Source organism: Acomys minous (assembly GCF_964271855.1).
Source record: "Acomys minous genome assembly, chromosome: 19".
Lineage (NCBI taxonomy): Eukaryota > Metazoa > Chordata > Mammalia > Rodentia > Muridae > Acomys > Acomys minous.
In genome coordinates, this window is record NC_140499.1 from 56,971,875 (window position 1) to 56,997,260 (window position 25,386).

At 40.6% G+C, this 25,386-nt stretch overlaps 1 protein-coding gene across 5 annotated transcripts in view; it reads right to left on the minus strand.

The window, feature by feature from the left end:
* Nucleotides 1-25,386, minus strand: part of ARFIP1 (ARF interacting protein 1) — an 83,395-nt gene that overhangs the window by 34,206 nt on the left and 23,803 nt on the right. For 4 of the 5 annotated variants that reach the window (XM_084768927.1, XM_084768929.1, XM_084768925.1 and 1 more), the window contains 3 exons: nt 19,540-19,641; nt 5,983-6,091; nt 1,256-1,351 (listed from right to left, as the gene is read on the minus strand). In XM_084768927.1, the coding sequence (XP_084625053.1) occupies nt 1,256-1,351; nt 5,983-6,091; nt 19,540-19,632 (298 nt within the window). In that variant the 5' untranslated portion in view covers nt 19,633-19,641. The remainder of the gene's footprint in view (nt 1-1,255; nt 1,352-5,982; nt 6,092-19,539; nt 19,642-25,386) is intronic. The other variant, XM_084768928.1, reaches the window with a different exon arrangement.

Here is a 25,386-nt window from a genome sequence, read left to right on the forward strand (position 1 = left end):
GCTGGTCTGGGAGATGGCTTGTTCTGTACAGGGCCTGCTACAGATACACCGGGACTCTGTTCAGATCCCTAACACCCAAGTAGAAAGCTGGGGGTCCGCAACCCCAGCACAGATGGTGGGAGCGGCTCCCTGGAGCTCACTGGTCAGCCTAGCTGGTGTGATAAGCTCCAGGGAAGAGAGCCTGGCCTCAAAAAACAAGTCAGAGACTGGTAGTGAAAGACAACCAAGGTTAACCTGTGGACTCCACAAACACATGTGTGCATTCACACACCCCAAAAATTTGGGTGAGTATACATTTTCTTCTCCCACTTACTCCAACAGCCAGATCTGCCATTAGTACAGCTTCACCACACACCTAAGAATCAGAGCAATGACAAAAAAGCCAGCCAGGCAACCAATCAACCAACCAAAGAAAACAAATACACACAAAAAACAGCTAAGACTTCATAAAATTCTCACAAAAATAAAGTATTAATACCATATAAAAAGAAATGTGTAATTTGGGTTTTTCGTTTGGTTGGTTGGTTTTGGTTTTTCAAGACAGGGTTTCTCTGTGTAGCCTTGGCTGTCCTGGACTCACACTGCAGACCAGGCTGGCCTCGAACTCACAGGGATCCACCTGCCTCTGCCTCCCGAGTGCTGGGATTAAAGGCGTGTGCCACCACCTCCTGGCGTAATTTGGGTTTGTTTCTTTTTGTTTCACGTTTTCAGAATGTCTGTCTCCTTATGTGGCCCAAGTTAGCCCTGAAGTCTTCAGCCTCAAGCTTATCACTGCGGAGACTATAGACATGTACTGCTAATCCACTGGTTTTTCAGGGTTTTGCTGCAGTCTACAGACTATCTGTATGCTGAAACTGGCAGGAATACACAACCTTTTCACTTCACCCCTTCTCAATAATAACACGACTGCCGAAGCTCCCTTCCTGTTTGCAAAGAGGGCAGAGCTGCAAAGCTGAGAAGTTAGAATCAAGTAAGCAGACCTATACCAACCGGAAAAGAAGAAAGAGTGGATTAAAACACATCATATTTTACTACGTTTTTAACCTTTAAAATAATTAAATTTCAGGTTTGTGACGCAACCTAATTACATTGAAAAGAGGTGATGGCTAGAAAAGTGATTTCTCTTATCGTTAGAGAAAGCAGCAGCCACATAACAGCCAGAGGACTGCATGCTAGCAGCCGCAGAGCGAGCAGTCAGAGCAGGGTTAGGCTGGCTTCAGCGGGAGGCGAGTCAATCAATCAGTGCGGTGGATACCTGCAGGAACTGTTAGGTCGCCTCCTGGATGAGCCAGCTGACTAGCTGCAACCCTGCTGGGAGACAGAACAGACGGCAAAGGTGGTGCTGAGGAACCTGGAGAGGGCAGACGTTAAACAGTGAAAATCCACTTCCTCCTCTACAGCGATCTAGTGACAATTCCTCTAACATGGTCAAAGTCTGAAATTAAGACTACAATAATATACTTGCTTGGTTTCAGGAAAGGACTAATAGAAGATGCTACAGCCTATCAAAACCAAACAAAGCACCTCACTATGTAAAACAACTGGCAAGATGGTATTTGAACAAGTTTCCCTGGAGTCTGTTATTTTCAAAACCAAATCATATGACAGTCCTAGAGGTTTATAGTTTAAGTCTGTATCTCATAACTTCCCAGACTTTACTATGAAGAAAAGGCTTAAGTGCAGAAAGGAATATTGAGGCATTTTTTAATACCTGTTACAAAAAATGTGAGTGAAATATGTCCTTTATGAGCATTACAGCCTTCATAGGAACTGTTGCCAAATGTCCCCAATCATAACCCAAGTCTGATATAATGCAGCCTGCTGCTATTTGTGCAGGGAATGCTGGGCGCGCACAGCACGGTACCCTGAGGCTGCTGAAATGCAGGCGCTCAGGCACACAGAATCAGGAGCTGAGGTCACAAGATCCAAGGGTGAACTCTAGGGATTGGGAGCTCGTGTCAGAGCTCGCGCTGTCATGCTTCTCAAGTGATGGTGACAATCATCTGTGGAACTTTAAGAACACCCGGGACTCTCTCAAGATCCACTGCCTATCAGTGCAAAAGGCCCTGCTGCTTTTGAAGGCTACATGGGAGATTTTCAACAGTCAAGTTTGAGAACAAGAGGAAAGAAAACAACTTGTAAGTATATCATAACCAAGTCTTTACTTCTAGTTCTGGGTATGAAATTCTGGCTGTCTATGTCGTAGTGCCAGGGACACCCTAACCATTTGCTTATATCCTTGAGCCTCTGTATCGTCTGAAAAGTAAAAAACACCATCTCTCGGGCCGATGAGATGACTCAGTAGGTAGAGGTACTTGTTCCCTTGAATCCATGTAATAGAAAGCAATTCTCACAAACTGTCCTGACTTCCACATGCATACACACTGTAGCATGTGCACCCACGCACCTGCGCACACTAAACAAGCAATGAAATTTTAAAAAGCAGCGCTACCCATCATTGTTGTAAGGTCCAGTATTAAATCAAGTCGAGAGCAATCATTAGAAACATGAAAATGTCTTTCAATATTTAGCTGAGAATATTTGATTTTCTCTACTTATTCGTATGCATGTATCTGTGAGTATGTCTATATGGTATGTTTCCATACATGTACGCATGACAGGCAGAGGAGGATGTCGGTGTCCTGCCCAATCACTCTTAGTTTTACTGTTCTTGAGACAGCTTTCTTCTCTCACTGAACCTGGAGGCAGGCTGGCAGCGACCGGGCCCCAGCGATCTTGTCTCCTTTCCCTATCTTCCAAGGCTCAGGCATGAGAAGCCATGCCTGGCTTTTTCATGGATGCTAGAGATTCAAGCTCTAATCCTCATGTTTGCAGAGCAAGTGCTCTTACTCACTGAGCCGTCTCTCCAGTTCAAGCTGAAAATATTCTAATGCCTATAATATACTATTATTGCAATAACACTCTTCCCCAGTGTTCTGGGGGAAAAGTATATATAAGAATCAATATCTACTTTACATGTAATTAGCAAGAAATGTACATACCCCATACACAGATACTAGGTTCTGGGGAAGACAGCCTTTAGATGAAAACCTGTTTATACTCAAGTCAAGCATATGATAAAGCTCAATAAACTGACATTTTTTAAAGTAGAGACATCTGTCTCTTTAAGTCTACTGAATTACAAAATTTAAAGGTAGACTGGCTGATAAAAATAAAATGTCTTAACACTCACATTAAAATGTATGACATATAGGCTTAGGAGGTTACACAGTTTCGTAAGGGAAAGTTCACAATCTGCATCCCAGAATCTCCATTATCAAATTAAACACAAAAGCACTATCTACAAGTTACTTGCTTAATTGAAAGACATTTCAATAGGCTACCCAGTCCAAACACGGTGTTACACAAAGGCCTTAGTTCTCCTCGCCAAGGCACGGGCCTCCCATCATAAGGAAGCAGTAAACATAAGGGAACGACTCTGCTTCCGTGGCTGGTGACCTAAGAACAGAGCTCTCTTGTTCTGGTTATTACAGTTCATTAATCTCTGTAAGAAATGATGTCACAGCACAACGTGACATGTGTATAATACACGTAGCAAATGATCCAGCCTCCACACCAGAATGGCAAATGATGTGGTGCTGAGGCGGGTGGGGGCTCAGCTGTCTGCCTTACCTTCAAAGTCACCTTCCATTTTCCCACATCTTCAGAACAGTAAGCCTTTAAACTACTGTAGTTTAAATTAGACCTCCCAACTAAAGTTAGCTATCAAAAACGCTCACTAGTACCCACAGAAACCTCTTAAGAATCAAAACCATAAAGCGGGGCATGGTGATACACATCTCTTGTTCCTAGGACCCAGGAGAGCAGGCTGAGGTAGGATTGTGAGTTTAGGGCAACCTGGACTACACTGTGACTAATTTCCTCTCAACAGAAACCTGGGCAGACGCAAGGATGAGAGCTCTCATAGCCTTGGGACCACGCACACTTCCGGCAGACACAAGGATGAGAGCTCTCATAGCCTTGGGGACCACATACAGCTCCTTGCTAGCAGCTTAGACTAACTTTGCCTCTGTCACATTCTTGTTAACCGGATCTCAATATCCGTTGTTGTTTTTAGGTTAAATTTTGGTATAATGTTTTTTGGGGTTTTTTTTGGTTTTTTTTTTTTTTAACCTTTTCTTTAGGAACAAATAGGAAAATATATTCCTAATTATCTTACAGTAACTTTTCAAGTAATAAAGTCAGAATGCTTCAGCTTTTTGTCCCGGGAACTACACTAATGTAACTCCTCCAACACTTGCCCTCAGACTTCCTAAGTCTTCAGCATGTCATTCTTTGCCATGTTCATTCCAACTGTCTGTACGCGGCTTAAAACACGTGCCCTTAAGACAACTGCTTTTTCTAATAAGTGCTGAACTAGTGCAAGTACACAGAATTCTCTTATGAATACACTAACCAATAATGCATGTTAGGTTAAAACAAGGCAAGACCTACTCTATCAAGCACAATACATTAAGAAAATTAAGAGTTCACTCTGAACAATAACTACAGCTACTTAATTACAGCTCTAGATCCAAGTGCTTGGTGGTTTTCTTTCACTCACTTACAAAAATATTCTCAGGGAACCTCACAGAAGAGGGAGTGGGGCCAGGGTAACGCAGTGTCTTCTGCACATGACAAGGCTGCTCGCTGCGCTAGTCAACTCTGGCAGTTAACACCCTAGCGTGGAGAGGAGGGGCGCATGAGCTCTCACCCCCAGCTGCCGGGAAATGGACTGTCCAAATTCTTCTGGAGCATGGGACTGTGCAGGCTGACTGACACTAGTGGATGGCCCCATACCATGTGTATAGGGCAGCAATTCTGGACTAAGTGGTTTTATTTGTTTAAAGGGAAAATCGGGAAAGGGTGATAGAGATCTGGGATGAGTTAGGATAAGAAGTAAAGGAGAAGACAATCAAAATATATTGTATACAGGTATGAAATAGCAAAGAATTAATGAAAGTATTATACTAAAACCCCACTGAAAAGATACAGGCATGGTCATGAACAAAAGAGGCACTTTTCCCTCTGCATTAAATATACAGATATATATGTTTGTATACATGTGTATACACACACCTCTCAGCTTGTGTGGAAGAAAGAGTTATGGCAAGTCAACCTGCCTGTCCATAAAGTAGGCTATTTACAAGACTGGCCTTTGTCCAGACCCTGAGAAGCTGACTTTGACAAATTCCCTGCAGAAGGCTTAGGTTCACACAAACAGTGTAGCTTAGGTTGAGTGTCTACATAATCTGTTAAGTCTAGAATCTTGACAGTGCTCACAGGAAGCCTGAGTGTGGAGTCCTTATAAAACCCCTGGGCACTAAGTGCTCAATGGTCTTCCCCCAGGAGCCACACTTTCCATAGGTTGCCACAACTCACAATGAAAGCTAAGCAGTCTCTCCATCAGCACCAGAAGACCCTCAGAAGATGCTGCCTTGCTGATGTGCCTGTGTTGAGCCACAGTGTGAGTGCTGGCTGAGACAAGTCAGGGTGACCTTGGAGATCTCGTATCGCAGGCATAGGAAAAGAAAAGCTCTGTTTTTTTAAAAAATATATAATCTATATTTATACAAATCAATAGCTAAATTTTGTGATTACAACCTAAAAATATCTAGGTTTACTTCTTGAAATAATTATATGGCTTTATTTCACAATTATTTTGAAATTATTATTAAAAAGTGTTCCCTAGATAGTAACCTGAAGGGTGTGTGTGTGAGTGGCAGGGCTTGTGCCCAGCGTGTGAGGCCGAGGCTGCATGCATCCTGGAAAGAAGAAAAGCAGTAAGTGATGCACACTGATACATTCCTACAAAGATCAGCGGCATCATTCTTAAATTATTTAAATTGAAGAGAAAAATGTTTATGGTCACTTTTCATCACAGAAATAAAGAGCATAACTCTTGTCTTCTTTAACAGAAGTGGCGCTCAGTGAGGCTCCCCTCCTTCACTTCAGCCATCTTTGCAATACATGGGTTCTTACCTTGGGGTGCTCCTGCTTCAATAACCCCCTCTTTGGTACTGTCAAAGCCATGAGATGTAATTTGAGTTTCTGAGAGTCCAAGTCCAGATGGTAATGAACGCTTTAAATCCTTGGTAGCATTTGAATAAAAGAAAAAAACACCTGGTAAAATATCTCACATCACATCACATTTCAGAAGTGTGCCTTTAACTACGTTTTATGCTATTTTTCTCTTTCTACAGATTATCTCCTTAAATTGGCATGGCATTCTGATGATCAAATACAGCAAGGTTTGCTGTTAGGAGGTATAATCTATGCCAAATACAATGTACCTTTATACTGATCACAGCTTACGGTATCAGGACACAGAAGGTTGGAGAGATGGGAATGAGGGAAAAGCAGGACGCATCCCGGCCATCAGAGACCCCTGGAGAGGAGAAGGCAGGAGCCTGGGCAGTCATTATCACAGGGAGGCCAGCAAGGCCGCTTCCAGGGCCAGTGCAGCTAAAGTCTCCACTGAGAGATGGAGGAGCAGGAATTGGAAGACAGCCAGATAAATTATGAAGTTTAGCCCTAACTGAATTTAAAAAGTGAGTTCTGAATATTCAGTGGATACATTTGACTTAGTGATTGGCCTACTTTAAAAATATTAATTTGGTGCACTTATAAGAACAGCTTAACAGAGTTAGAAGCTGAAGGCAAGGCCAATCATAAAGTAAATACCATTATATCCCATTTAAGGCCTGCCTAAGGTTAGAGAAGTAGAATCCTACCCAAACCCCCGCCAAGTAAACTTCAGGAATAATTAAAATTAAAGCCTGCCATGAAATTCTGCTACACGTTCAGTGTCATAATAAGTGGAATATCTGACTGTGCAACTGGCATTACAGACCACCTAGAAAGGACAGACGGGTAATTTAAGTCAGTGGTGAGCACAGAGCTGGTTTTTAGCACCTCTATCTTCTCTGCTACTGGAGTGAAAATACTTTAACATAGGTTAAGTGATATCTGTTGCAACAGCATGATTTGAAGACAGCATTTTGAATGCTTGCTGAGGAACTTTCTATCTGATTCCTGAAACTCCTCCAACCCTTAAATGCATCCATTATTTACATATCCATTATGTTTTTCTTGTTCAAGGCATTAGCAACCCTAAGTCATTTTCCTGAAACTTTCCACTATTATCAATGTGGAACTTGACAATATGCACAAAGTAGCCAAAATACAATAAAGATGACCATGTTTATCATCCTTACACTCTGGAGGAAGGATTTGCTACAAATCTATTTTGAGAATTGAAACCATTTGAGGACAGACTTCTTTAGAGTATCTTCTCTGGTGACTAAATATTAACTTGTGCCTCTCTACTTTGAGACCACCTCCAGAGGAATCCTTGGGACTCCATTAAGATTGAATACCCAGGCCGGGCAGTGGTGGTGCACGCCTTTAATCCCAGCCCTTGGGAGGCAGAGGCAGGTGGATCACTGTGAGTTCAAGGCCAGCCTGGACTACAAAGCAAGTCCAGGACAGCCAACGCTACACAGAGAAACCTTGTCTTAAAAAACCAAAACCAAACCAAACCAAACCAAACCAAACAAACAAACAAACAAACAAAAAGATTGAGCACCTAGGTCTAAAACCCGTTGAATGGCTGCCTAGACCACTGATGGCCTGAGTGTAACCTAGCATTTAAAGAAATTCAATATTTAAAATGTATTTTTATTTTAGATTCAGGACTTTGCTGGCCTTAAGCCCGCAACCCTTGTACTTTGGCCTCCTGAGTGCTGGAGCTATACCTGTGCCACTGGTTCTGGCCTAGCATACGTGATCTGTAATTAAACACACAGGAATTAAAGCCACTCCCACCTAAGCATATCTCTGAGCTTTAATACTGCTTACGATTATCCTTTCTTTGACACTCTGCTAATCCATTTCAATAACTGAAATATTAATTCACTTAAGATTTCCTCCAGATCCTAACTATTCCTAGGAATAGAGAACTAATATGCGTCAATTGACTTCCTACTGGTTTTTATAGCATTTGTAGGCTATATATAAATCTAAATTTTTACTTTACTGTAATAAGTGAGTGTGTATGTATATTTAAGGCATCTTTGCTTAGTTTTGAAAAACTTTCTTCTATTTAACCTTAAAGCTTATAACTTTCTAGCTAGAGCAGTGACTGAATGATCTATCACAGAATACAAAGCACGGAGGAAGCACGTCTGGGAATAGCTTCTTAGGCCTACAGTCCTCAGCCTTGGCATTTCACCATACTAGCATCTTCACTGGCATTGTGGCAAGGTGTGTCTCAAGTGAGTTGTTACTAATGGTGACTGAAACAAAAACATTTACCAACTTCAGTGTGAAAAATATTTACACTGTGGTAGGGTCAAGGTTATCTCTTCATTACAATATGCCTTCTAGATGGAAAGATACAGGCAGAACTTCAGAAAGAAAACAAGGCTGCTTAGCATTTTGGTTATCAGTAAAGAATTAGTTTTGATACCAAGTGGATTCATTATTTTAAAAAAAATAATAGCAATAGTCAGTTTGGTGCAATGGCTGTGACATTTGTTCTTAAGTTGGGTCAGAGGAGCCTCACCTGGGAGCCTGCCTTAGTCATTTAATGATCACGTGATCCCAGGCAGCTTCTCTAACTTGTTGCTTTTTTTTTTTTTATCATTATTATAAAATGGAGATAATTGGGGGTTAATAATTCTTACTTCACAGACAGCACACAAAGAGCACGTAGGACAATACTCTCCCACATTAACTTATAAACAGAGCTCTGCTGAATGTTTGAAGTCGGATCAACTGAAGATTATATATGTTTCATATAATTTAAGATGAGTGATTTTTGCTTTATGAATGACAAAGACAGTAGAAGACACCAAAGCCATTAGTGTATCTCCTTATCGTCCCCAAACATGGAATTATAAGCACTCATCCCTGACCCATCATTAAGTAATACACTTAACAATGCCATCCTAATTATATTAGGGCATGCCTGCATTTTAAAACAACCGTATAATTAACTTCTAATATTCACCGACTCTATACCTACAAAGGGCTTTTAAGTCTGAGAGCTTCAAGTTTTAAAATGTCGCACACTGGATGGGAGCAGTGGCACATGCTTGCTAAGCCCAGCTACTTGGGAGCCAGAAATAGGGACATTGAGACCAGGAGTTTAATAGCAAGAACCCACCTCAAAGATAAACGAAGATAATAAAAGTGGACATAGAGGCTATAAAAGGATAACACACATAACAGAAACTACCTATGAATAAAAAAATATAGGAAAGGCAGTCTTTAAACGGTAGAAGCACATTTTGTACTAAAAGTTAGGCTATCCGGATGAGACCTGATAGGCTGTGACCATAAGTTGGGGGAGGAGGTCCCCTTCTATCACAGGTCTAGGGGAGGGGAATAGGGCAAAAGAGGGAAGGAGAGGACAACGAGAAGATACAAGTGAAGGGATAACAATAGAGATGTAATCTGAATTAATTGTTTAAAAAGTAAAAGTTAAATTAAAAAAAGAAATGTATAGATAACAAAAAAAAAAAAAAAAAAAAAAAAAAAAAAAAAAAGGAAGAGGCCAGAGTGTGGATTTCAACAAAAGCAACTTAACTCAGTAGTGATAGAGACACTGTCACAAACATGTTTCCAAAAAAAGATGGAAAGATAAAGTGGTCTTGTCTCGAAACCTCCACACTTGTAAGAAGACTTTTTGTGATAAGCAAAAAGATATAGGTGCCTTTCTCTGTCCCCAGCCCCAACCTTCTCTCAATGTTGGCAACAGAAAACAGGGCCTTGCATATGCAAGACACAAATCTTCTGCCACTGAGCTATAACCTCTACAGGTTTTAGAAATCCTTTATATTTTACTTTACCCATACAATATGGGATAAAAATTTAAAACTCAGAACTTGCCTTTTAATTTAGTATCATTTTCTGCTATTTTAATATCCTTATTTGATCTGATATATCATTCTACTTTACTCACTACATTTCCAGTCTCCCCATTTTTTTCTCATGAGAACTATTTAGAAGTGTGTCTTTCGGCAAAGATAAGCTCTCCTTAGGAAAAGAATGAAGACTTAAAAAATCTAAATAAATCAATCAAATGCCGCTGCCCTTAATCTGGACTTTCACTTTGATAGGATTTAGAGTTAGCATAGAAATAAACCTCTGGTCATGTCTCCTGGGGAGTTTCTAGATGCTGGTTCAGGTGGGAAGACTTAAGGTAATGCTGGCGGCATTGTTCCGTGCGCTAGGGACTCACACTGAACAGAAAACGGGAGCGTGAGCCGGGCACCAGCTCCCACTGCTCTCTGCTCCTGGACTGCCAGTGCAATGTGACCAGCTGCCTCAAGATTCACTGCTGATGGACTGGACACTCAAACTGTGAGCCAAAATATCCTTCAGCTGCTTTTGTCAGGTACTTCACAGAAAAGAAAGTTCCTGGCACAAGCAGCATACATATGGATTGTATACAGGTGTCCTGGGCCAGCTAAACTTACCTGAGAGAACATTAGCCACGCCAACTGTTTTCTTATAAGACAACATTGTGCAAATTCTTACAAAGAAACTTTATAGTGGAGTGCTGGGTGTGAGGTGAAGGAGTGAAGGACTAAATGGATATATGTCCCTGATCATATGCACTTTTAAGAGATGGAGACGCCGTCTACCTTGTTACTGGCAGCCTCCGGCCTGACAATCTTACTACTTCATGGTGACGAGGGTTCCCTGACTCAAAAAGCAATGACCCTACAAGAAGCAGAACTCTTGTCAGTATATTAAAAAGGGCAGCATTTGAGTGAAGTGGTGCAAAGTTCTGAAAAGGGACTAGCAGCTTGATGGTTCAAAACAATTCAGGAATGGATAACTTGTGAGATAATATTAATAAGTCTGAGTGTGTCAACTTGTCTATTTTAGGGAGTGTTATATTTTCTTTTTTTAAAATATTTATTAATTGTATATGAGTGCTTTATCTGCAGAATAGGGCATCAGATCATATTGTAGATGGTTTTGAGCCACCATGTAGTTGCTGGGAATTGAACTCAGGACCTCTGGAAGAACAGGCAGTGTTCCTAACCACTGAGCCATCTCTCCAGCCCAGAGTGTTATATTTTCTAAGTATATAATATAGCCTTACAGTGTACAAAATTTTCAAATGTACCTTCTTCACATAATTTGTCAGTTTTCATTTTTTATGTTCAGTTATAAGGTACTGCATAGCTTACAATTTGTCAAATATATGCGACTGTATTTATCTTGATATTTCAAAGTATACTTCTGAAATAATTAGTTCATTCATAACCAACACTAAATTCCCTCTTCACATTTTTATGTTGCTGATACTCAATTCAAACCAAAAATGCCTTAAGTCTGAACTCTACTGAAGCTATAGGTCAATACCAAAGTATTTAATACATTTAATAATTTTCAATTAGCCTATAAGCAAATATGATGTTTTTAAAAACTTCAAATAAGTTTCATATGCATTTTTAGCACATTTTAAATGATACAAAATCAGACTACTATTAGAGTTTATAAAGCTATGAAGGGGGATTCATAGACCTTTGGAAGTCTGTGTAAGTGTATCTTACACTTACACTGTGTGAGTGTGTCTACCTGTGTGTTTGAGTGTGTGTCAGGCGGCCTATGGAGGCAGGAGACCTGGAGTGCCTTGGAGCTGGAGTTAGAGGCATCTGTGAGCTGCTAACACAGGTGCTGGGATTCAAACTCCAGTGCTCACTACAGAGCAGCAAGGTCTCTAACTGCTGATTCATCTCTTCAATCTCATAATGAAATTTAAAACCTAAATTCGCAATTTAAAACTTGGCATAACAATCTACTCTTGAACAGCAGTGTGAAGCAAGCATATATAAAGAACACAGAGTATTCAGTAAATGTTTTAAAATACACACCCTTAATGATGTGCAGATACTGGAATATATGAGCAGAACTGTGGAAGAATTAATTTTCCCTTCTTACTCTGGCTAAAAGGGAAAATATTAATAAGAGAGCAATTCTAACCAGCAGAGTCTCTAAGGATCCTTCAAGTATTTTACAATCTATAGCAGGTCTACTCTGGTTTCTTACACTGTATTCTGTTTTCCACTTGTCTATCTTTATTTTTTTTTTATCTTTTATTTACTTATTTATTGTATATGAGTGCTTTATCTGCAGAAGAGGGCATCAGATCACATTACAGATGGTTGTGAGCCACCACGTAGTTGCTGGGAATTGAACTCAGGACCTCTGGAGGAGCAGGCAGCACTCTTAACCACTGAGCCATCTCTCCAGCCCCACTTGTCTATCTTTAATAGTGTGCTGCTCATCAGTGGTTCTGCGTTCTCTACAGAGTCTAGGTCTTACCTCTCTTGTCTTGGTGACTATTCTTGTTTTCCTTGTCTCTTGTCCTGTCAGCCCTGCAATGGAATCTTTACACTGTAGTGAGAAACAACTTTCTTCCCCCTCCTCCCCTCCACGCCCCACCTTGTTTTCACAGGGTCTGGCTACGCATCCTTAGAGTGACCTTGAAGTCGCTAAGAAGCCCAGGCTCACTTCTAACTCATGACCCTTCTGCCTGTGCCTCCCAAGGTGTGAACACCGTGTTCAGCTCAGATACAACTTTCCAAAATGTGAAGCTGGTTACTGCCTTCTACATGTTAGTCCCTTAACATGGCTTTGAGATTTTACAGGGTCTACTCTCTTCTTCTCTCTCTAGTGTCACTTCTCATACACTTTATGCCCCCACCTCCAACACACACACACACACACACACACACACACACACACACACACACACACACACTCTCGCACTCACACTCAGCCCCCCCCCCCAATTCTGGCATGTGACCAGCCAATCTTCCTGTCTTCCCACCTCCTTTAGACTCTTTACAGGTGCTTTTGAGGGGACCATTCCTCACCCTTCACCTGCCTAACTTAGCTTTTAGTTCTTGGTTTGATGAGCAATTCCTCAGGCAATTATTTTCTCCTACCACATTATTTGACCAACTCTATCATTTTTCTACACATTATTTTTTTAAAAATCAACAAAGACTGCATATCCTGAAAAGCAAAGAGCCCAAGCAGTACAAGTTAAGGATGCAAGACGTAGAGGATCTAAAAGTGTGATGCTCCCCCGGCCCTGCCCCAGGTCTAGAAGCCTTACTTCTAGGCCAGCTCTAACAAAGTAAATGTTTACTCATAAGACATTTATGAGACGAAAGCCTCTATTACACACCAAGCATTTTTGCCAGGCTTGCAAATAAGGAAATGAGAGAAAATTCTCACCCCTCACTGCAATTACAGGCAAAGCACACAGCCCTGGGAACAGCTACGTAATGCTAGCAAGTCCAGCTGAGCGCCCAGTCTGATGCAGCAAAGCACTGAGAGCCGAAGGTCTCTAGGAAGCTCTGCTCTTCAGAACTGCTGACCTAGCTCTGCTCTGCATTCTAATTCCCTACACTTAAACGGAAATTTTGATAGCTTAGTATATACATGTAATCTTTCTAAGAGTTCTTAGGTAGGAAACACCCAAACTATGTATTTTTGTTTTGAATACTCCACAGGAAAAGTCCCATTTCTGCTCTGATAATGAAGTACCTTCCCTAACCTGACAATTACAGGTGAATAGACAAGAAACGTAACCATGTGTAACTTGTGTTTCCATCTCTTTAACTCAAGGTACAACTTGCAATATCTAGTTATTAGTTAGCAAACATAACAACATTCACCATATTTCCTTTTTGCTTTCTATTTTGTGGCTTAACTGTAGTTTCTGAGACAGAGTCTCACATTGCCCAGTCAGGCCTTGATCTTACTGTGTAGCAGAGATTAGCCCTAGTCCTCTGGCCTCTTCCCCCTAAACTGGGATTAGCAGATTTATCCACTTCACTTAGTTGCTGTTTAGTAATTTTTAATAGTATCTATTGTAAATAGAGTACAGTAGAAGAGTTGAAGGATAACCAGACTTCTGTGAAGATTAAACTTTAAAGAACAAAACTCTTTTACTTGGAAAAGAAAAAAATGGTATCTTTGCTGAGGAGCAGAGAAAGCACCTGAGAGACTAAGTATCTCTAGATATGAGCCAAGGACTATGGTGCCACTAAAGAGATTTCTAGCATAAGCATTTCCATTACAATCTCTACAGAAATGTGAACATGGAGGATGGCCTCTCAGAATAAGTCAAAAAAGTCAGATAAAAACACACAATATGCAGGCAAAAACAAAAATTTCAACTTTAATGGGTTTTCTAATTGCATTGCTTGTGCCACAGTGACACCAGCTGGTCAACCAAATCATTGCAAGTCTGTAAATTACCACTGTGAACTCATGTGAAACTTTATACTTTTTTTTTTTTTTAAAGTTTTTCAAGACAGGGTTTCTCTGCATAGCCATGGCTGTCTTGGACTCGCTTTGTAGACCAGGCTAGCCTCCAAGTCACAGAGATCCACCTGCCTCTTCCTCCTGAGGGCTGGTATTACAGGCCCCCTATACTGTTTTTTATAATAGCTGTTTATATTCCTGCTGTGGTGGTTTGAATGAGAACGGCCTGCATGTGTCCACTTATTTAACTGCTTGGGAAGGAGGAGAGGTGGTTTTCTGGATGTGTCCCTGGGGATGGGCTTGAGTTTCAAACAGCCCACACCATTCCCAGTTAGCGCCTTCTGCCTCCAACTTCTGGATAAGGATGTGAGCTCTCAGCTACCGCTCAGAAACCATGTCTGCCTGCCTGCTGTCATGCTCCTGGCCATAATTATGACTCACTCACGCTCTGAAGCCCAATAAACCGTTCTGTAAGTTGCCTCAGTCTTTGTATATTAGCACAAAAAAAAGTAACTGACACCTCCACCAGTGGTGATTAAGGTTTCTTCATAATAGCCCAATATTTGTCTTATATTCATGTCCTGTCTTTATAAATGGGGGAGGGGGTTGAATACCTCACAAATGCTAGGCAAGTACACTAACACCTGACACACTCCCCCCCCTTTTTTTTTGCCTTCTGATAAAAGCCACCCTAAGAAACGTGAGATAATTCACTATTGTTTCCTGGTGGGTCAGGGCTGTTGAGCACACTTTCATATCTTTGTCTACTGGCATTCTTTTCTGGAAAAATGTTGAGGGCTGTATCTCAGTAGCAGAGTACTTCCTTGGCATACACTAGGCTCTGGGTTCCACTCTTGGCACAAAGTAAAAAAGGAAAGAAAGAGGAGGGCAGAAAACTGTCCAACGAAAGCCACTGTTTTGTTAAAGTAATATATAACACTTTTAAACACATGGAAGATACCCATGTATAAAGCACAAAGCCTATGGTGGAAGGAAGCTAGCATCTGTAATATATACATCCAAAGGGGAAACTTAACACCAGAATATAAATTTCTACAAATTACTTAGAAAAAGGTTCACACCCAATTAAAACACGGGCCGAGAAAAGTCACTTCCCAAGACCATATCTAAAAGCCCAACTGCTCACATCACTGCCCGTCAGAGAAGTGCATACTAGGTCATCACTCTGCCCCTATAAGCACACCTACAGCGGAATGATACATCATACACCAAGAGCTAGCTAAGGTGCTGAACACTAGCAATCTCATTCATTGTAGTGACACTGTCAACTGTCAAACATTTGTGTACTCATGACCTGTGCACTCACTTCTGTTTCAGGTGTGCATCATGAGTGAAGTTGTCCTTCGCACAAGGACTAGATACATCCTGGCTATCTACCAACTAAAAACAGATTACAAATAGGAAACTATAATAAAAGAACAAAGTACCGCTACAAGCAACAATACAAAGAGTCTCACAGACATTTAGTGAAAGTGAGTTCACAAATCCAAACTGCATGACTCCACTGGTAATAAAAATGCACAGTGAAAAGCAATCCATGAGGTAGGCATGCGGGTACAGCTTGCATTTGAGGGACTGAGGCAATGGGGGAGGGGGGTTTCACAAGTTTGAGGCCAGCCTAAGCTACGTAAGAAGACCTTGTCTCAAAACAACCAAACGAACTAAATAGATTGATTGACAGACAGACAGACAGACAGACAGACAGACAGACAGACAGACAAACTAGACAGATTTACATTAGTGGTGGCCACCCTGGAAAGGGGAGGCATACTGCCTAGCAACAGGTAATGAGAGCATGGTCTGAGTTCCCAGAAATATTCTGAATCTTTATTCAGTGGCAGTTTCATAGAGCTATACACTTCACGCTGGTGCCTTTCCCCTGTGTATAAGCCATACTCTAATAAGGAATTTTAAGAAAAAGAATAGGTTGAAAGTGGTGACTTTTCCAATACGGAACCTAACTTCAAATTTTGATTGTTACCTTTTGCACTGTGGCTGCTGGGTGCACACTCTGCCACTGAGGTACCTCCTAACAGTCTTTGTATATAGTACATTTCACTATATGTGAGTCTTCTACCTTCACTAGATATTTCTGTTAATTGTTTGTGTTGGGACAGATCCTACTCTGTATCCCTGGCTGACCTAGAACTTACTACGTAGATAAGCTAGCTTAGAATGCACAGCAATCCTCCTGCATCTGCTCCCAAGTGCTGAGACGGTTCACCTTCAGTCTTTTAGGGTGTCAATTCTTGGGTGGTAGGTATTTTTTCATTGCCCTGTCTCCAGTGCCTTGTGTGGTACAGAACAGCTACTTAATAAATACCCATAGAATAAATGTGCTAAAGTAGTTATCAGACTTTGGAAGAAAAACTGATTAGAATTTTGGTACAGTGAGCTATTGAAGTAATAGATATTTATTAAGTAACTGGTAACAGATGGTGATGACAGTAACTTCGGTTTCCTTAGTGTGCAGGTTTATGCTGGAGGTGAAAGCTTTCATTGCATACTGAGAATGTGAGTCTTCCTTCAACTACCCTATTCTGGACTACACATGCTCAGAAGCCAAATTAAAGTACCTGCAAGTAAGAGAAATAACTAGTGTACATGTGGTCTGTTCCTGGTGACGTTTATGCTGCCATTTATGCTGCAGTGTTAAAAAAAAAAAAAAAAAAGAGGCTTCTGAGGGGCTAGAGAAATGGCTCAGAGGTTAAGAGCACTGTCTGCTCTTCCAAAGGTCCTGAGTTCAATTCCCAGCAACCACATGGTGGCTCACAACATTCTATAATATGATCTGATGCCCTCTTCTGGCCTGCAGGTGTATGTGAAGGCATAATACATAATAATAAATCTTGAAAGAAAAAATAAAGAGGCTTCTGAGAGACATAAATGGCTCTACTCTCAAGAGTAGAACAATGCTCTCAAGAACAGGGTGCTACAACTATTTCCTTCCTTGTCCTACCACTCACAACACCCTCTCTCTGTGTTACAAGCACTAAGCAGCCACCTAATCTTGACTCCCCTCCCTCTAGGACTATGATTTAAATAAACCTGTTTTCTTTATCAAGTATTTATTCTCAAGTATTCTGTCCTGGCCAAAACAAAAAACAAAACAACCCCCACAAGATCACTCTCAGGCATGGAGACTAAAATAGTAGTTCCATCCAGAAGTGAGCTTCTCCCTTCCCTTACAGATGCTGAGCAATGCATGAAGACTTATCTTCTAGTCAGGAAAGACAGGGGCCTCTGGCAGGCAGGCAGCTGGAAGAAGTCAAGGCTATGCTAATCAGTCTACAAAGCACAGGCAAATGCCCCACAGCAACAAGTTAGTTGGCACAGACTGAGAGGCCTGAGCTGAAAATCATTCTCACATAGGAAGTACAAGCATATCTGAACTATAAAAGAATTTAAGAACTTTTCAGGCACTAGTTTTTCAATTGTGCACACACACAAATACAAAGGCGGGGGGTGGGGGGAGACAGGGAGAGGGAGAGGGAAGGAGTGAGGAGCACGCTGCTATGTACATAGGAGGCAGAAGCAAGCATATATCTGTGAGTTCAAGGCCAGCGTGTTCTACACAGTGAATTCCAGGGCAGCCAGAGCTACACAGTGAGGCCCTGTCTAAAAAGCAAACAAACAACAAGCATAATAAAACAAAACTACCTATTCAAGACCATATTTTTAGTTAAATTGTACACTTGTATCAATGTCATTAGAAGAGTGTTTAGTCTCAGAAATAACAAGTGTCACTATCATTCTGCCTTTAAGGCACATTACTCATCTCGCTTCTAATATTTGCATGAAGGTAAGTATTTTTACTATAGAAACTGAAACAGTCTCAAAGTTGCACTGTTAGAAATGATACAGCTGAAATTTGAACTCAGATTATTTCCAATCTCACATTTTTGCATTATAAATGCATTAAATTGAATTTCAAATTTGGAGGCAGAGGAAAATTAAGTGCACCAGGGCAGAGTTGTAGCTCAGTGGCACAGTGTATGCTTAGCCTTCACAAGGTTCCAGGTTCTATCCCAGCACATACACACACACAAAAACTCACCTCAAATTTCAGTTTCTTTTTTTTTTTTTTTTTTTTTTCTTTTTGGTTTTTCGAGACAGGGTTTCTCTGTGTAGCCTTGGTTATCCTGGACTCACTTTTTGACCAGGCTGGCCTCGAACTCACAGCGATCCACCTGCCTCTGCCTCCCGAGTGCTGGGATTAAAGGTGTGCGCCACCATGACGGCTCAAATTTCAGTTTCTTTCTGAGTTAATTATGCGGCTTTCAGGATATTAGCTGCTTTGGTGGTTCCAATGGGACATGTCCCCCATAGGCTCGTGTGTTTGAATACCTGATGCCCGGTTGATGGCGTTGTTTGAGGAAGTTACAGAGGCTTTTTGAGGCAGAACCTCACTGGAGGAAGTACGCCACTAGGGCATGGGCTTTAAGAGTTTATAGCCTTGCAGGGCCTGGTGGCACACGCCTTTAATCCCAGCACTCAGGAGGCAGAGGCAGGTGGATCGCTGTGAGTTCAAGACCAGCCTGGTCTACAAAGCGAGTCTAGGACAGCCAAGGCGACACAGAGAGACCCTGTCTCGAAAAACCAAAAAAAAAAAAAAGAGTTTTCAGCCTCACTACGCTTCCTGTTCTCAGTTTGCGCTTCCTGTGTGTGGCTAGAAATCTGATCAGCCAGCTTCCTGTTCCTACCTCTACACCATGACTTCCTACCCACAATGGACTCTCTTTCTAAGACCATAGGCAAAATAACCTCTCTCTTCCACAAGCCACATTTGATCATGGTACTTTACAACAGCAACCAAAGAGAAACTAAAACAATGACAAAATCAAGAGTTTAGGAATTACATGCCTTTAAGCAAAGCAGTTAGATGATGCTAAATTTAAACAGGATACATTATATTTACAAATAATATTTAAAAGGGTAAGATACTGAACTTACTGTTTTTTCTTATGAAAGTAAAAAAAGCTATGTAAAAGTATATGCCAAAATTATAAGATAAATTGTCATGTGGTTAATGCCATGAAATCTTAAGTTTTTGTTTGTATGTTGCCTATTACTGAGCTACACAGCAAAGCTTATGATCCTGGAGCCTGACCCTGGCCAATCAGTATCACAGCCTCCTCCTATTCCTTATAACACTCTTAGATCATTAGCAAAACCTCGCCAGATTCTTTGCATTAATAGAAAGTAAAGTGCTCTTACCCTATTATAGCCATGTTCATGGGAGTCATCAACTTCTCCATTACTAGTTACTGGAATTTCTGCTGCAGAATTTTTGGGAGATTCTTGAGCCATGGCAGACTCCTAATTAAAAAGAAAAAAAAAGTTTAAATTAAAGAGAAAAGAAAAGCCATACTAATACCAAGCTATAAAAAGAACATTTTTAAGACTTATTTACATACACTTACTACCTACCAGCCTAATACTTTTATGACCAAATGATATATTATGCATCTATTGTATGTTGCACACGTGCGCACTCATGCATGCACATACACACACATCCCATGATAACAATACCAAAAAAACCAAAAATACAAAAACAACCAAAACCTGGCTGCTTTTATTGCACTCAATCTAAATTCCTGGATTTAAAGAAAAGTTACAAATGACAAGGGCCAGGGGGCATCATCCTTGCCTCTTAGAATTATGACAGACCATCACTCATAATACAAGAAATACTACAGAAAGCCACACTTGGTGTGTAAATTACAGAGGGTTTACTTGTCTTATTTAATGGGCTTCAAAATAAACTTCTGTCTACAGGAAAAATGTTCTTAATATAACAAAAAATTTTAAATATATGCACCATAAAAACTGTAGTTTTATCCTCTATCTTTATAGTTCTAAAAGCAAAGCAATGGTTAAAAAATATATTCTCTAACTTTATAACCATATAAAGCATAATTATAGATCAATTATTATTATTAAAATGTGTGCAGCCATGTGGTGATGGTGCACACCTTTAATCCCAGCACTTGGGAGGCAGAGGCAGGTGAATCTCTGTAAGTTCAAGGCCAGCCAGGGCTACACAGAAAAACTGTCTCAAAAAAGAAAAAAAAAAATGAACAAAACAAAACAAACAAAAAACATGTGGGCTTCAGTAGTGATGTTAAGGTTTTTCTGACAAATTAATGTGAGAATTTCATATAAAGAATCTTAACATAACTTTCTCCAACTTTAAACTCTTAAAACCTTCAAAGCAAAGTTTATTCAACTTCCCATATGACCGTCAACTAATGACCATCTTTCCTCTCCCCTCTGTTAGCCACTGATGTCTTTTTAAACGTGTTACACGTGCCTTAAATTTTAACAGTGATAGCCACTAAGATAATGGCACTGGAATAAGTATCTGTCAGGGGCAGAAGCAGTAACTCCCAGTGTGCATGTGTTTAATGGTGACGCCTGAGTCTAGCTATTCTCCCACTTGTACACATGTACATTTAACCTACAGACTTGAATCAAAATACAATTAAGAAATTTATTAGCAAGACTCTGGATTTTATCATTAGCACTGGAAATAAATTCACTGAGTATCCTCTGGAAGAATTTTAAAACTATATTTTATTTATTTGTTTTATGCGTATGAGTGTTCTATCTGCATGTACGCCTGCATGTCAGAAGAAGCCATTAAAGGGTATGGATGGTTGTGAGCCACCATGTGCTTGCTGGGAATTGAACTCAGGACCTCTGGAAGAGCAGTCAGTGCTCTTAACCTCTGAGCCATCTCTCCAGTACCCCCTCCCATTTTTGTTTTTTAAAGTAAGCTTTTTAAAAACTACTGGGTTTAGCCGGGAAATTCTGGAGCACTTGAGAGGCACAGGCAGGTGGATCCCTGACTTCGAGGCCTGTAGACATAAGGTTATTGTGTAGTTTAAATTCTGATTCCCTGTCTAAATGTTGTGTAAACTCTGCTCCCCAACTGTCCCCCTGATGTGTCAATAAAGCAGCTTACAGCCAATTGATGAGCAGGGGAGAGAATAGGGCTGGACTTCCTGCAGCCAAGGGAGGAGGAGTTAGAAGAGGAAAGGAGATGGAGCATGGGAGAGGGGCAAGAAAGACCAGGAGGAAGGGGCTGGAGCCCAGGGAAGCTACAGGAGCAGAGAACCAGCTGAGCACTAATCGCTCACTGCTTCCCGACCGCGGACACAAATGTGGCCAGCGCTGTCACTCCTTCCACCACAATGAACCACGTCTCCTGGAAAAAAAAGCTAAAATACACCCAATCTTGTTGGATTGTTAATGTTTTGCTTATTTTTGTGGTGTCCATACAAACTGAGGTTGATTTCTCAAGCTTCTAATATGACCTGACTGAATTCAGAACAAGAAAAGATGTTCAGTGCAATACCATGGCATAGTATTTCTGCTATGGACATATTATAACACAAATAACACAAGCATATACAACAGAAAATATTTAGGTACTAGTAAGTTTTATATTACCTTTGTTTTAAAAACATGTTCATTTGGTTGTAAATTTAAAGATTTGTTTTTTGGTTTGGGAGGTTTTTGGTTTTTTTTGTTTTTGTTTTGTTTTGTTTTTTTTTTTTTTTTGCTTATGTGTAGTTCTGTGTGCATGTATGATACATGTATGTGGTGCCCATGGAGGCCTGTGGAACGGATCAGATCCCCTGGATCAGGACTTACAGTTAGTTTGGACCATCTAAGGTGGGCGCTGAGAACTGAACTCAGGTCCTCTCGAAGAGCAGCAAGTGTTAATTAGTCAGAGACATCTCTCCACACCCTAATCTTAAGGCCATACAGTTAAAACTTCGAAATAGCGTAACAGCAGGGTTACAAATTCTTTAAGAACTGATAATCAAGTCTGGCAGGTGAGCACAATCCAGCATGTGCCACCTCTGAATGAGTAGAAAGCACACACTATATCTGCTGGATCTTTGGAAACAATCTTTTAAAACCCAGCTTGTCTGGAGACAAATAAAAAGCAGATCACACTTTTCACTTTTTATTTTACAAGGCAACACCAAATTGTGCCTCTTTTCTTTCATGTCCTGTTAATTCTAACTTAACAGGGCACATTCACTGTCATGGTTAAGGAAAAGATCAAAATTGGTCAAATACTCTACGTGACTAGATTTGTTATGCTGACAGAAAAAAAAATGCATTCATTTTTATAATAGTTGACTCTTGACTTGAATCATATAGTAGTTGAATATACTTTTAAAACAGAATTAACCTTATAACACAAGGAGAAATGCAAAATCAGAAAATGCAGAGAATGTCTATATAGTGTAACTGAATAAGCAGAAAACATGGTTTACCTGCTTCCTAGAGAGAGAGAGAGAGAGAGAGAGAGAGAGAGAGAGAGAGAGAGAGCGCGAGAGCGAGAGCGAGCGCGCGCGCATTCTAACTATGTGTATGTGTGTGTTTCTGGATTTGGGTACCACAGAGGTCAGAAGAGGGCATTACATCTCCCGGGGCTGGAGTTGTGTTGATTGTGAGCCAGCCCACATGGGTACTGGGACCTAAATTTGGGCCTTCTGCAAGAGCAGCAAGTGCTAATGGCTGTGGAGCCAGCTCTGGGAATTATCTTCTTGAATTCTTTCAATGGGGTAAAGTTGGGATAAATTAATAGGGCACATAATTAATGAAAATTTCATAGCTGAGGCTTTATCCCTACAGTGTACAGCAAGGCCTCACGAAGCAATCGAATGCCTCATTCACATATGCCATGAGTTATCAACCTTAGAACCACCTGGGGAGCTTTTAACCACTCCACTGAGATCATGACTTAGTGATGGGCTCCCCTGAGCTACCATGAGTGGTCAGGGAATTTACATGATGCACTTTCAACCAAAACTTTGTCATTCTTTGCACCACAAAAACTAAGTACTAGAGAAATGGCAACGCTGCCTTGTTCAACGTGTCAGATGGCATTACACATGCATTAAAATAGGCACAACGCAGACTGACAAAACCAAGTGGTACCCAATGTATGAAGCAATTATATTTGTAAAATGGGTGCATTTTGTACATAAAGTTTACACCAACAAACTACCCATTTAGCTTAATTTTTTTTAAAGGTAAAATTCTCCAAAATGTGTTCACACAAACAAAAACTAATAAAATCATGTTAGAAAAGTATTAAGCAATAGAATTAGAGTTAATATATGCCTATGCAATAACCTCATAATTCTATTCCTAAGAAATACACCCACAGAGACTAATGCATATGTTCATTGGAGGCAAGTGTAAGAGCATTCATGAACGGTTTCATCCTAACAGCCAAGAGCTAAACAATCCAAATATTGTTCAAATAAAACACTAGTGCAGTCATATAATAGAATACTGCATAGCAATAAAACATAATAATCTACTGTTATAAAAAGTCAGACTTAATGCTCTAAAACGAAGCCAGATTCAAAGAGTCAATACTGTATGGCTGATTCAAAAAGAAATGATGATGACGATGATGACAGCAGGCAGGATCGCTGTATGGCGAGTGAAGAGCCCTTGGATTAGTCAAATATTTTTATACGCAAAAAAATTAAAAATGGCCAGGCATGGTGGTACACACCTTTAATTCCAGCACTCAGGAAGGCAGAGGCAGGAGGATCGGTGTAAGTTCAAGGCCACCCTGGTCTACAAAGTGAGTCCAGGGCAGCCAAGGCTACACGGACAAATCAAAATAGTAGATAATAGATAGACAGACAGACAGACAAGAATAAAAAATGGAGCGGGGTGTGGTGGCACACGCCTTTAATCTCAGCACTCTCTCTAAGTTCGAGGCCAGCCTGGTCTATGAAGGGAGTCCAGGACAGCCAAGGCTACACAGAGAAACCTTGTCTTGAAAAACAGAGAGAGAGAGAGAGAGAGAGGGGGGGGGGGGGAAGAGAGAGAGAGGGAGGGAGAGAGAAGGGGGGGAGAGACAGACAGACAGAGAGACAGACAGACAGAGAGTCAGACAGACAGAACAATTGATACCCCGAAGTTTATCAACACTAAAACCTCCAAGCTTGGTGTGTTGGTGCCTTTAACCTTTATCACTTAGGAGGCAGAGGCAAGCAAATCTCTGTGAATGAGAGGCTAGCCTTATCTGCATAGAAAGTTCCAGGCCAGCTAGGGTTACACAGTGACATGTGTCTTAAAAACAGCAACAGAAACTAAAATCCCCAAAACCTATTTAAAAATTAAAAAATACAAGTCATAGACTAGGAAAAGTCACTCTGTGTATGTGTGAAAGTGTGTGCGCTCCCATATCTGTATCCTATCTCTTTTACGTTGAAGCCTTCAGAACATATACGAGCGCGCGTGTGCACACACATACACACACACACACACACACACACACACAAAATTAAAACAAAAATTCTGATTTGTATACACTTCTTCATGGCAGTTTTACTCATAAGCTCTCCAACATGAAACAAATGTCTGCCAGTAGTCTGATGAACAGAATAAACTGTGGTACAGGCACACAGTGGCATATTGCATACTAGTCAAAAGCAGTGACCTACTGACAAACACGCACCATTCCTGCTTAATCTCACTATGTCAAACACAAAAATTACACGTTCTAAGAGTCCATTTACATAGAATTCTAAAACATGCAAAACTAACCTGTCAGAAAAGATCAGTGGCTGCCTAGGAAAGAGGTGGTGCAGGGTCAGGTTGATACAAAAGGGCAAAACCGTTTGGGTGACAGCACATTCTGTCTTGACTGTGATTAGGGACCTCCAACCTTACACATTTGTCTTTATGTCTGGGCTTTATGTCTGAAACAGGTCCATTTTAGATATACTCTTTAAAAATTACAATTCAATAATCTGCTGATTTATTTTGGAAAACAAAGGGTTCTGAAAACCCCATTTCATCATTTCTTACTTCCCTCCTTCAGAATTATTTTGTTAAACCATAAATGTACAACAGCCTCTTAACTCTATACACATACTTATATTTTTAAAGGAAAAACACAATGTCTTATCATACCATGATCCAGGCTAATAGCTTTTAACTTTAAGAAAAACCTTTAAAATGATTTCATGTATCCTTACAAAGAAGTACTAGAAACAAACAAAAATTCAGGAA